This window comes from Neovison vison, chromosome 9 (genome assembly GCF_020171115.1).
Source record: "Neovison vison isolate M4711 chromosome 9, ASM_NN_V1, whole genome shotgun sequence".
In the NCBI taxonomy this organism is placed as follows: domain Eukaryota; kingdom Metazoa; phylum Chordata; class Mammalia; order Carnivora; family Mustelidae; genus Neogale; species Neogale vison.
The window spans coordinates 75,806,193-75,819,987 of NC_058099.1; the positions used below are offsets into that span (position 1 = coordinate 75,806,193).

Here is a 13,795-nt window from a genome sequence, read left to right on the forward strand (position 1 = left end):
TTCGGTCTATGTGTGTCCTTAAAGCTGAGGTGAATCTCTTACAGGGAACGTAGAGTTGGATGTTAACATTTTTTTTTCTTAAATCCATTCAGTCACTCTATATTTTGTGCTTGAAGAATTTAGTCCACTTAAATTTAAAGTAATTATTGATAGGTATAGGCATACTGTTGCCATTTTGTTCATTGTTTTCTGGCTGTTTTGTAATTTCTTTGTTCCTTTCTTCCTTTTTTGCTTGCTTCCTTTGTGACTTGATGATTTTTTGTAGAGGTATACTTTTTTTTTTTTTTTTTAACATGGCTATAAAAAATTTAATGGCTTCAGAGAATGGTGTAGTGGTATACTTTGATTTCTTTATCTTTTGTGTGTCTACTATAGGTTTTGTGTAGTGGTTACCATGAGGGTTACATAAAACATATTTATGATAGCCTAGTTTAAGCTGATAATTACTTAACTTTAAATATATAACAAAACTCCTCCTTCCCCACATTTTGTTTTTGACATCACAGTTTGCATCTTTTTTACATTGTATATCCATTAACAAATTATTGTAGTTATGGTTATTTTTAATACTTTCATACTAGATTCATAAATGATTTTCCCACTACCATTGAAAGATTACAGTATGAATGTAACTATATATTCACCTTAACAGTATGATTGTAATTATATATCATAGACATATATTCATATACATATACATATATAAATATATATTCACATACAGTTTGAATGCAACTATATATTCACCTTTACCAGTGAGTTTTATGCTGTCACTTGTTTTTCTGTTACTAGCATACTTTCATTTGAGCTTGAAAAACTCTCTTAACATTTCTTTTAAGCCCAGTCCTATGGTGATGAACTCCTTCAGTTTTTTTGGTCTGGAAAATTTTTTATTTTTCCTTCAATTCCGATTGACAGCTTTGCCAGGAAAAGTATTCCTGGTTGGTTGGGAGTGTGTTTCTTTTAGCACTTTGTAGGAATCCTTCCACTCACTTCTAGCCAGCAAGATTTCTGCTGAAAAAAATCTGCTAATAATCTTATGTGGGTTCTTATGTACATAACAGGTTGCTTTTCTCTTGCTACTTTAAAGATTTTCCTTGTCTTTAACTTTGACACTTTAATTATAATGTGTCTTGGTGTGGGCCTTTTTGGATTCATCATTTTGGATCTTCGTAAATCTGGATGTCTGATATCTTTTTCTTTCCCCAGGGTAGGGAAATTTTCAGCCATTATTTCTTTGAATAAGCTTTCTGTCCCTTTATCTCTTCTTCTGGGACCTCTGTAATGAATATATTGGTTTGTTTGTTGATGTCCCTAAGTCCCTTAAGTAATTTTCACTCTTCATTCTTCTTTTTGTTCCTCTTTGGATGAATCCTGCTGCCCTTTTGGAGTTCACTGATGCTTTCTTCCATTGGCTCTAGTCTGCTGCTGAAGCCTCTATTGAATTTTTCAGTTCAGTTATTATATTCTTCAGTTCTATGATTTCTACACAATATTTTTTCATATCTTCTCTCTGTTGAAATTCTCACTTTGTTAATGCATTGCTCCTGACTTTGTTGAAAATCTTTATTACCATTATTTGAAATCTGTATCAGGTATATCACTTATCTGCATTCTTTGAGATCTGTTTCTAAGTATTTATCTTGGTCTTTTGTTTGAAATAGATTTCTGTTTCTTCATTTTCCATGACTCTCTGTTTTGGTTTCTGCATATTAATGAAATAGCCATCTCTCCCAATTTGTGGCAGAATGTTCTTGTGTAGGAGATAAACTTCATTCATTATTCTGGCTTGAGCTTCTAGTTGTGTCTCGGGCTTTTGTGATTGTCCAGGCCTCTTTCTTCGTCTTTAGTGCCAGTGGTTGAGGGTGCCAGGTCATAGTAGTGTCCCAAAAAGGAGGATCATAATCACGCTTAGATGCAGGATGATTAGAAGCTGGAACTTTTAGCAGCAGTTAGAAAAGTCTGTAGTTAAGCCCTTCTGGGGAAAAACTGGGAGATGGGTATTTTTGCCTCTTCCCTTTGTGGTAGCCTGACTATATGGCTATTAGGACGTGCCTCTGTGCCTAAGAACTGTTTGTTTGATAGAGTACATGGGACTCATGGAGGCAAGCCCTGCTGGCTGCTAGAACCAGGCTGTCTGTAGGTCTGTCTCCTCAGTGGCAGCCACAATAGCTGAGGCGTCAGATGTAACGTACTTTGATTACTGGAGCACACTGCCTGAAGAAGGCAGGATTTGTATCTGCTGACTTCCCCAGTCTCTGAAGAGGATGGCAGCCCACAATTCCTGCTAAATTAGAAGTCTGGCCCTCAGGCTGCAGCTTCTAAAATATGCCAATGAAACTTTTTAAGGGAAAGACTGGGAGACGGGCAGTATTGCCTGCTTCCCTTGCGCTGAACACACACACACACACACACACACACATATGCGTGCTTGTGCATTCCAGTTAAGACTTGGTTCTTTGTTTATTATAGCCTTGTGCATCCTGTGAATACAAGTCCTGTTGACTGTCGGAGTTAGGTGCTTTTTCTAACCAACTTTCAATTCACCTATCCTTTCTTTAACTGGGTCTAATCTTTTAGCTTTCTAATTATTAATTATACTTAATTAGGGGGATTAAGGGGAAAAAACACCTGCAGGGCACTGGGAGGTGATTTAAAAAATTTTTGAGAAATGTTGCTGTGGGGCATAAGGTCCAGTAGCTATCATTCTGGAGGCCCAGTTGGACTTACCTTTGAGCAGACTTTTCACTTACTCTCCTGACCTTCATTTCTGTCTTTTGGCCCTAACTGAATAGCCTCTCTGATAAAAGTTTTTAGAAAGTCATCTTTCCCACTTTCTAAACTAGGGAATAACCTGAGGAAGGTGATCTGAAGGTCTAACTGCTCTTTATAAAATCTTTTAATCAATTATTCTCTTTTCAATTGCACCCTGATAACCAGGTTATCCCCCAGATTATTTTAGCTTTCCTTTGACTTTGTAATGCAAATCAGCATTTTCCCCATGGCTTCCCCTGTTGTAAGTACTTGAACAAAGTAGAGGTTGGTACTCAGACCCATTCATTTTTCATCCATCTGCTTTCATCTTCTAACATTTGTTGATGTCTCTTCTTTGCTATTATTTCCTCTTCAGTTTTCTTTTTCCTGTGGATTATCCTTTTAAAAAAGTTATTCTTTTACAATCATCTTTTTTGCTCTTGAGATTCACTGTATTTACCAGAAGTTATAGAACTTCTTTTTCAGCAAAGCCTGTGGTTGAAAATTAATCACGATTTATATTCCCAGAGCATTCATTGGAAATTACCATACATAAATCATTTTAACTTTACTTAATTGTATCTGTTGTATAATAAAAATTTCATCGGCTGTAACACTAAGTCTGCATTGTATCTTTCCTAGGGGCGTGTGTTTATTTTAGGTCAAAGCTGGGAATATTGGTAGAGCTCATTTAAAACTTACAACTAGGTAGTATTTTTGTACTTAGCGCAAGTGTTTTATTTTACCTGTCACCTGAGCTATTCAAGAGTCCTCTCAGTGAGTCTCATTTAAAGTATTTGAGAACTAATAAAACATTTAACAGTGCTGCGCATCAGGATATGGTTAGTGGGGACTACATTCAGGATATCATGTATACAGAAGAAGTACTTGAAATTTGAATATATTTAAAACATTATAGGAAAGCAAAGCTGAAAAATGCCGAATTCTATACAGTGTCTTATCATAATAAAAACATATGCCTGTGTTTAAATGAAGCCTAATGACTGTCTTCTAATCAGTGTTTTGACCTGTTTTCTTTCTTTTTTTTATTGAGATGAAGTTCATACAGCATAAAATCAGTCATTTTAAAGTGAACAATTAAATGGTGTTTAATATGTTCACAATATTGTGTAACTACCAGCCACCTCTGTCTAGTTCCAAAACTTGTCATAGCACCCCCAAAGAAAACCCTCATACCCGTTAAACAGTCAGATCCAGACCCTGACAACCACTCATCTGCTTTTTTCTCTGGATTTACCTGTTCTGGATATTTCAGATAAATGGAATCATATGGTTAATGGTCTTTTATGTCTGGTTTCACTCATTTAGCTTGTTTACAAGGTTCATCTGTGGTGTAGCATGTGTCGGCACTTAATTTGTATTTGTGCATACAGCATGGACATTAGAAAATTTGGTGAGAAATTGTTCTTAATGCAACTAATAAAATAAATAGGACTTAAGCTGGAGAAAATCTTTAAAATATGCTTAGCATTTGTTCTATTTTTTTGTTCATACTTTTTAAAAAATCTAATTTGATGCATTTTGATAAAGATAGAGTACTTTTCTCATCGGGTATAGAGAATGAGTACAGGCCTGTGAATGAGTTAACATCATCATGTTTCTTGGTTAAAGGCTCTGCCTCTGTTGCTAGCATTATCACAGAGACTGGCTGGAAGTTACTGGTAAGGTAGTACAAAGATACTCATTGCTACAGACTGTTAACACTAGAATGAAATATTAGCCTCTGTATTTTCTGTACTTTTTTCATGTGAAGCTAATGTTTATTGTAAATATGTAAGAACTTTTTCTTCTTAGAAAATTAAATTAATATTATTAAAGAGAAAGTTATTTGTGACACTGTTACAGACTACGAAGGCAGACTGTTAAGGAGGACTGCTACTAGGGGTGAAGGCAGTGAGGCAAGGTGGAGATTTACAGCCAGGGAGTAGGGAGGGGGCTTGGTGGATGGAAAATTACTGAGAGGAAGTCACGTGTAAGGGAGATTCTGGCTAAACCTACTTGATGGAGTTTTTGGTAAAGCAGGCCAGACTGATGAGATACAGAGAGTGAGGGATTTTGATAAAACTGACTCAGCAAGATGCTTACCACAGCTAGACTAAGCAGGGGAGCCCCTGAGGACAGAGCCCAAGGTCAGGGCCTAGTCTGTAAGAGGACTCAGAAGAACCTAATTCAAATTTGGTCAAGGACAGAGTCTGTCAGTATAGATCGTTTGTGGCCACATGTTAATGGCAGTATTTACAGCAATGCAGTCAAAGCACAAACTTAATGTGCTTTATTTTAAATGTACAGTTTACCGTTTAATCAAGCTGCTCCTTAAAAAATCCTTTTTAATGGCTGTGATGCACATGCTTGAGTCTGGTGTTCATTTGTGAGTGTCATTTATTGTAACTACGTAGAAAATTCTTACAGCTATAATTAGATTAGAATATTTTCTAGGGAGATAAATCATGCCATGTAATTGAAGATCATATTATCTCTTCTGTCCACTGGAAATCATAGTTGCTCATAACTAAAAGTGAACCATTTGTGTTTTTGTGCAAAGTCAATGAAATGCTGTTGTACCTACAAATACAGAGGATATTAAAATCATCTGGGAAAATAAGTTGGGAACTTAATGTGAATACTTCAGGACCCCAGGCCAGATTTGATTATAATGAAAGCTTTGAGGCTTATCATAAGAGAAAGAGAGGATCCTTACCATTGAGATCCAGATAAGTATGAAGTTAGTAATTGTTAATCTCTAAGACAGCAGTATAAAGAATTTGATGATTTTAGGTACTTATTAATATTTATAAGCTATATTTTCAGTAGCCTCTTGGAAGAATGAAGTTATTCCTCTTAGTGCCTGTTTGAGACGCCAAAGTAAGAAAATGGTATATCAGAATAAGGAAGAATACATATTGTTTCCAAGAGGATTCATTCTGTCCTCTGGCAGGCTGTGGAGTAGGCAGGTGGTCCCAGTCTGGCAAGGGACGGAGCTAACTGGAGGTGGGTTTGCAAAACTTGTCAAACTTGTCTAGCCATGGTTCATGTGTCCCCCTCTAAGTAGTTGCCCTCCAGAGTCACCGTGGAAGGCCTAGGGCTTCGCCTTTCCTCAGTACCACAAAACTGCCCCAGATTCCCTTGTTTATTTTCTGGTTTGTTTGTTTTGCTGCTTTCTGCTTTGCTTTTCAGCCTCTTGCACTGTGTATTTTATGAATTTGTCACACGCCTCCAGGGGAGAACTATTGGGGTCATATCTCTGCAACTCCCTTTTTTCAGGAAACGTGGCAGCTCTGAACTCCAATTTTTGCCTCCAATCCTTTGAAATTGCTGAAAGCTCTGATGACTTCTCTGCCTCTTAGCAGCTGCCCTTGCCTTGCCTTGGGTTCTTCTGGACTTTGCCCCATGCACTTTTCTCTTGATTTTGCTTTGTATCCTTTCACTGTAATATCCGTCACAGCTGTTAATGCAGCTGTGTGCGGAATCCTGTACGTCTGGCTAGCGCATCACTAGACCCAGGATGGCCTTGGGACCCAAACACGCATGCCCGTTCTGAGTTTCTGTTAAGTTTGATTATTATCTCCGAGATTTTTCTGTTCTATTGAGAACAATCGGAGACAGATGGTATTGTTACCCCTTTTCATATGTGTAAACTGAGGCTCAGAGATGAATTGACCCATGGTCATCTGTCTGGTAATTCCCAACGAAACCAAGAATTGTGCCCAGATTGGACTCCAGAATTCCCCTGCGCTTTCATTGTATCTTGTATCTTCCAAGTGACTAAGCAAAATTACTAAAAGGGAATGGTCAGCTTTTGAGGGTATCCTGTATTATTGAGAAAACAACTATTTAACCTTTTTGTTTTGTATAAGGAATGTTTTTAGATCAATAGTAATATAAAGTCAGTTGGAGTTTAGTGACTGTTTTTTGAAGGCAGCTTGGTTATATTTGTGGTCCAAAAAATATCAGTAAATTAACAACTTTCTTTCCTTCCCCTCCACCATAGATGATCCTGTTAGAAATCCTGTACTCTAATTGTGTGTTGAGTATATATACCTGTGTAGGAATGTGCAAATTCTTGTGTATATACACTGTGGACATTTAAGACTGACAAAATTGTTAACTTGTATTTTCTATGGATAATTTTGTTTGCTTTGATATTTAGTAGATAAAACATCTCTTATGAGCTGGGAATCAAATTATATAAATAAAACATTCTCTGATATTTAGGCAGATAGAGCCTTTACTTTCACATGAGACCTGATAATTCGATACAGGAAAGACATAATCAGCAAGTCACAAATTGCTGCTAATTTGGGCAATGGAGTATATTTCTGTTTGTGTATCAGTTTCAGAATTTCTCCCCTAGGATATCTTTATTGTGCTGTCTGAAAACAGGTAGGTTAGTTTCAAAATTGTAGAAGAGTATGAGGTTAAGGGAGGATTTGGAGTTACAAAAGTAAGGCAGTATTTTTAGTCCTTTTGGTGTGGTGCCAGCCCATTACCTGGGCCCTTTAGCTTTTTTCTGTAACAAGGTAGGTTTTATTAATTTTATAATAGCATTTTATATTTGTACAGTTTAAGAATTTACAGATGCTTTCACACTTACTACCTAATTGGAGTCAAACAACTTGTGAGGTAGTGGGGCTGACACTGTTATCTCTGCTTTTATTCTGGAGAAAAGCCAGTGCTTGGAGAGAGTATGTGACTTGTTCAGGGTCATGCAGCTGGCTAGTCGGAGAAGAGGGGCACAGGCCCAGAATTTCTGACTCCAGGTCCAGTGTTTTGCTTCTTCCATGCGTGTATATAGGTAACAGAGCTGAAGATCTGCGTCCTGGTGTCTCAGATGTCCAGTCAGCTCTCCTGCAAGTAGCTGGGCATACATCAGGGGATTTGGTGAATTTATTAGGTTCAATATTGCATATGCTTACTAGTTAATATAGTGATAGGCAGAATACTTTCTGAATCTGAATGAAGCACAATTTTTCATCTGGAAATCAGTTGGAATTTTAAACCTTTTCTACATTGTAGTACACCATACAGCAGAGAATTTCAACAAATTCATCCCGTGAGAAAGCCATTTGGGTGAAGGTTTTGATTTTTTTTTCCTGAAGCACCATGAGAAAGATTTGGTTTTGGACTAAAATGCTATTCTCTTTTAGAATGAAATGTTTCTTATTGATTAAAATCCAGAAAAGAAGGATGTTAGGGCAACGATAGAGAGGCCAGCTGTTAGAGAATGAAGCAGAACAGGGAAACAGGAGTAAGCTTACATGAAGAAAAGTAGGGGGACAAAGAAGTTGTGATGGGAAAAAGGTAATAGTGATAGGAAATAATTGAGTGCTGATTAGAGTTTCTTTTTGTGATCAGAATTTTGTGATTGAATTCCTTTCTACTGATGTCAAGGAATTATTTTATAACTCTAGGGCAGATTATCTTAAGGTCTTTCTTTTCCCTGCAGGTTATTGTGAGATATAATGTGAGATATAATGTATATAAAGGCCCTTCCTAAGTTGTACATTGTTCAAAACATGTTGGAATTACTAATAAAAGCAAAGCTGAATTGCTGTGGTCTTGTGCCTTACGTTTTTTTGGTTTTTTTTTTGTTTTTTAACACAAAGTATAATAAGTGGGATGGGGTATTATAAAAAGCAGTGATCTTGTGGGCCCTGAGGCTTCTCGTAAAGAGTTCGGCAAATATTTTTTTGGCGCCTGCAATGTGTCGAGTACCCTTAGGATCTGATAGGAGGTACTAATGTGGGTAAGTCACAGCTCCTGACCTTAACATGCTTATGAGAAGATGGACCCACAAATAGGTGGTTTCACCTGCATGGGAGAAGGGAATCAGACAGAATGTGCAGGGTACAAAGGAAATGCAGAGAAAGGGCGCTTAGCCCGAGATGGGCTTTCATAAAGGAAGAACATCTGCAGATGAGCCTGAGCTATAGTTTGAAGGAAATACGAGTCGGTGGGAGATAAAAGGTGGGAAGCATGTCCAGAGGAAAGGAAGCAACATCGGTGAAGGTCTGTGATGTAAAATGTGAGGCAAGAAGTAGCTCAGAGCTTGGCTGGCAGGACTTGCTTGCTGAGAATTGTGGTTTTACGACTCACTGAGTGGATGATGTTGGGACGAGGGCAAGCGGAAGCAGGCTTGCAGGGGAGTCTGATGAGTTCCCTTGCAAACATTCAGTGGGGGTATATGCGAGATAGCCACGCGAACCTATTCACAAGTGCTTGTGTGCACAGTGCAAGTCAGGGGTGAAGTCAGGGCTTGAAATTTGGAATTTGGAAATACCAGAATGCAACTTAAAATATGGGAGTTTACTCAAAGAGAGCGCGCCAGGAGAGCATTTTTATAAGTGCCTGTTTTTGAAGCAGGGAGGGAGGATGGAGAGCACTTGATCCGCAGTGAGGAGGGACAGAGGGGAATGCGGCACACCAGAAGGGCGGAGTGCTTGAATTTCTACCAGTTAAGGGCAAGAAAGAACGGACTGGACAGTGGCATCTGGAACACCGGCCAGAAGGCTGCTTTCAGGGGAGTGATGGGGATTGAATTCCTCTGTTCCTGCGGTCTCAGGATTCCCGCAGCTCTGACCCTAGGCCTGCCCAGCACTCTCCCCGCTGCCACATGTGCACAGGTTAGCCCTGAGGGCTGCTTTGCCGTTGCTGGATGGACTCACTGCATTTCAGACAGACGGTACACTTTCATGAAGCTGAGGCTAGGAACATGATCGGTAGGACCTGCAGAAGCAGGCATCAAATGGCAGGGTCAGTGTGGGTTCCGAGAATGGACTCAGAGTGTGAAACTGGTCCATCGCTAGGTATCACAAGGGTTGATGCCACGACGTGGATGGAGTTTATGTCACAGGCAGCATATGAAGGAGCCAAGATCAGGAACTGACAGGCTCAAAGTATTTTCTGAACATTCGTTATTATGGGGTTTCTTGTGCTTCTTAGACTTAACAAAAGTGCTTTTTAAGTGTCTGATCCTAGCACTGTTCCAAGTCTCCTTGATGGCTAGGAACTTTTTTGGCTTGATCCTGGGCATTTTTATTGCTTCTGAATCATACTTCTTCTGTTTCCTTAACTAATAAGACTGTTTTCTAGCCTGTAAGCTAGGTTTTTTCTTTAAACCCTTTCTCTTAGGTCATGTTGATTAATGTTCTAGTAGTCAGCTTCCCATGTAGAACTAGGTCCTCGCCCTGACCTCGGTGTAGTGGCTGAGGTTCCGGTAACCAGTTTACTTTGTGCCAGTCTGTTTTCTTTGGTGGTGGTGTGGGGGGTGGAGTGCAAGGGTGGGGTGGAATTCTGCTGTCCGCAGATCTCCTGAACGATGCTTGCCCCCCCCACCTACCCACCCACCACATGGATTTTGTGCTCTTCCTATCTGTCAGGAGACCCCACGAAGCTGCAGGTGACTGCGCTGCTCTGGTCCTGGTGCCTCCTTGCTGTGGAGTGAGCCTCTCCAGTCCTACTTGGTTTCCCCAGCCCCTGTACCAGTGGAGTGCATGGCTTTTGAGGAAATCTACCCCCTCCCTTGCATCCCCACTATCATTTCTTCTTATTAGGACAGTCTCCAGGAAGAAAGTAAGCAAGTTTCCCCCCTCATTTCTGTCCTTCCCCCTCTTTTGCTCTAGCAGAAGCCTCCATCTGTCCTGAGAGTCTGTTCTAATAGTCCTCAGCGTATGCGGTGATGCACCTGGGACACCCTGAGAATTTGAAACACCAAACTCAAGAAGGAGGAATGAATTACTGCTTTTTAAAAGAAAAAAAAAATGATCATTTTAGAAGGCAAAAATAATTTTTTCTTCTAATCTCATTTTTTCCCCAAAGACCTAGTAGATTCATTATAAGTATTTCAGTTGCATACCTGAAAGCTATGAAACTTGTGAGTGTTAGCTAAGTCATAAAGTCTCACGTAGTCCTTCAAGCCACTCAGCTGGCTTATCAGGGCTACTCCATCACAGGGCAAGCTCTGAACTTTTAAAGAAGTTTGCTATATAAGACAAAGGGGGTTTTGCAATATATTTTTAATGAGCAAGATAAAAACAGTTCTAGGGAAAAAAGATAATCTCAGTGGATGAATTTTGCTTTCTCTTTTTAGAAAATGAGAACAGTATAATCCAATAACTTGTCTTTCCTGCCTAGACTTGGAGATAATCTGAACTGAATTTCATATTCAGTGCAGGACTTCTTTCATTCTAGATGCCTAATGACATTTGCCTCTCTGCTCATTTTAACAGATTATTGTTCCCTTTTTACTGTCTGATTTTATAGCTTTTAATTGCATCCATGATGGGAAACCTTTTTGGAAGCAGGTGGGATATAAAATATACATCTGTGTGAAATTAAGATGGTTTTGGTCACAAAATGGGGACATTGAAATGTTTGTGTAGTGTTTCTTTGATAACGCCGTGTGTGTGCGCACGCAAGCACGTGTGTGTGTGTAAAATCTCCCAGATGGGGAGAAATCAAGATGGACAGGCTGTCTTTATCCCAACCTACCTAATGAAATATTCAGAAGCACTTAGTGCTTTTAAGCAAATATCTTATTCTGTGTCCCAAGGGCAAGTAATTAATCTGGGTGTGGAGCATTCACTTGTTTTTCATTTTTATTCTTGACCAATGGAAACTGGGAGGAAGCGCGTAAGGGCTGTTTTATAGCAAGTAATCATTGTATAGACTTAGAATAAGTGGTTTTAGTGTTTAAATACCGCACTTTCTTATAAAGGATGAATTAATAAGATAAATAAAATAAGGCTTATTGATGGTCTGTTTAGCCCTGCAAATTGATAAAAGTCCTACAAAAAAGCAACCAAATAGGGGAGTCTTTTGTTTTTTATAGCTGTCTAATTGTAGAGTATATGTCGACAACCCTGTTGTACAATTAATACTTAACATGTCACCATTTATAGTCTTAACTATTATAAATCTCTTAACTTCTTCATTTGGATAACACTTTTAAAGCTAACACAAACTACTTGTATTATTTTGAAATCAGATTTAACCCAGTGTGGTCAGATAACCTTGTATTAGAACCTTAGGATCTAATGAAGTCTCGTGTGCTCTATGTGCTCTGGCCACAGCCCTACCACTTACGTTTTGGATGAAGATGAGCCTCGATTCCTTGAAGAAGTGGATTACAGTGCAGAAAGTAATGACGACTTAGATACTGAATTGGCGGAAAACGCAGGGGATTATGAACCTTCTGCTCAGGAGGAAGTACTTTCTGACTCTGAATTATCAAGAACATACCTACCTTAAACCTTCTGCCATCTCTTGAAAGTGCAAAACAGAAAGGAAATAGCTTGTTTTTTTCTTACACAGGAAGTTTGAGAGAAATGAGTTAATAGCTGACTCAAGAAAGACAACAAGTAACTTGGGCCTGTTTGGTTTCAAGACAATAAATAAGTTATTAATTCATGATAAAATTGGCACTTGTTTTATTTTAGATATTCAGTGCACTTGATATGGCATTGAATGAACAATTATTGGATTTAATTTTTAAAACAAAACAAAACAAAACCTGAGTATCATTGCATGAATTTTTATCTTCTTATGGTTATATCCTGCATCAGATGGATACATTTTGAAGTGTGTGAGACTATAAAATCTGAATTCCGAGTTGTTGAAAATCCCGAGTTGTTGAAAATAAATATATATGTACATGGATTTCTCTAGCTGTGACTGTGTAGGGTGAGTAGATACTGAAGATAAGACTGTGCTTCAGAATCATGTTAACTGTGGACTTGTGACTGAAATAACCCAGAGTTTGCCTTGAAAGCGTTACATTCTCCACTTACCAAATTAAAACAAATAAAAGCTATATTAAATGTTGAATTCATTTCGTCATCCTTTTTAACCAGCTCAGATTATTTGGTTTATAGAATCTTTGTGAAGATATTCTAGAATTCCAACATCTGAACACATTGATAAAAATTTGTTTAAAAAAAAATGCTGAATTTACTAGTGTTAGACTTTTTAGGGTATAGGTGTACCTCTGAGTGTCGTAAACAATATATTTAAACGGCTCTTTTCTCTAAAAGAAAATAGAGTGTGTATCACAATAGTTTGTTCAGCTTGAAACATGCAGTGAGGATACGATACAGTGTTAAATATGTGTCTGTATATTAAGCGTATTTAGCATTTCCTGAGTTGTGTGATGCTGACCCTGGCGTCTGAGTCTAGATGACTGCAGTGACCGTAAGCCGTTTCTTGTAGTGACATCTTTCCGGTTGAAGCTGCCCTGCTGCGGAAATGACTTTATCTTCAAGTAAAATAAAACTAGTTCAGCGACTTTGGATAATGCCCTAAGAACTAAGGTTCTGTTATAATAAAACAAATCTGAAAGAGTTACCTCATTAACAGATTCTTGCCAGATTTTGGTACATTTGGTGCTTCGGTTTTGGTACATCATTCCTGATTAGAAATTTTTAATCTTTTTTTTTAAACCTATAATAATGGAAAAGAAATGATAAAATATATGTCAGATTTTTTGCATTTTCCAAGTCAGTGATTTTCACTGTATCATTTGAGGCATTTTCTCCATAGTGTAGCTCATTTTTGACGTCCTAGCAGCTATGTTTAAAAACATAGTATGGGGTAGTTCATAGAGTTCTTTTTCTCTTAGTAGCCTAAGTCTTAATTAATCTCAGAAAATAGAAGACTAGATTTTGAGGGTTGGCAGTCCTCTTGGTGTGTTGGTTAGCTAATTTGGGAAAGATCAGGATACTTTAGAGAAGTAAAATATTTATTTATTTAATAATTTACCTAATAATTCATAAAGTTATTTATTTTAATTTATATGTTTCACATAGAAAATAATTGCATATTTAATTGTGATTTTTTTTCCAGAGTGGAATATGGAGCTACTACGTATGTAAATTTTTCTTGATTCTTATAAAACTAGAAACGGAAGCACAAGGTATCCACATATGAGAAGCAATTACAGTTACTATAGTGTGCAGATAACTCAAAACTTCAATTTATTATGTTGACAGTGTAAAAATCCCTTGTTGTGTACTATTAAAAAATTTCG

The 13,795-nt window shown here is 38.0% G+C and overlaps 1 protein-coding gene across 1 annotated transcript in view; it reads left to right on the top strand.

Annotated features, from left to right (window-relative positions):
* Positions 1 to 12,597, top strand: part of AGTPBP1 (ATP/GTP binding carboxypeptidase 1) — a 159,879-nt gene extending 147,282 nt beyond the window's left edge. The window contains exon 26 of the mRNA XM_044265785.1: positions 11,844 to 12,597. Within this exon, the coding sequence (XP_044121720.1) occupies positions 11,844 to 12,021 (178 nt within the window). The 3' untranslated portion in view covers positions 12,022 to 12,597. The remainder of the gene's footprint in view (positions 1 to 11,843) is intronic.
* Positions 12,598 to 13,795: the final 1,198 nt, after the last annotated feature.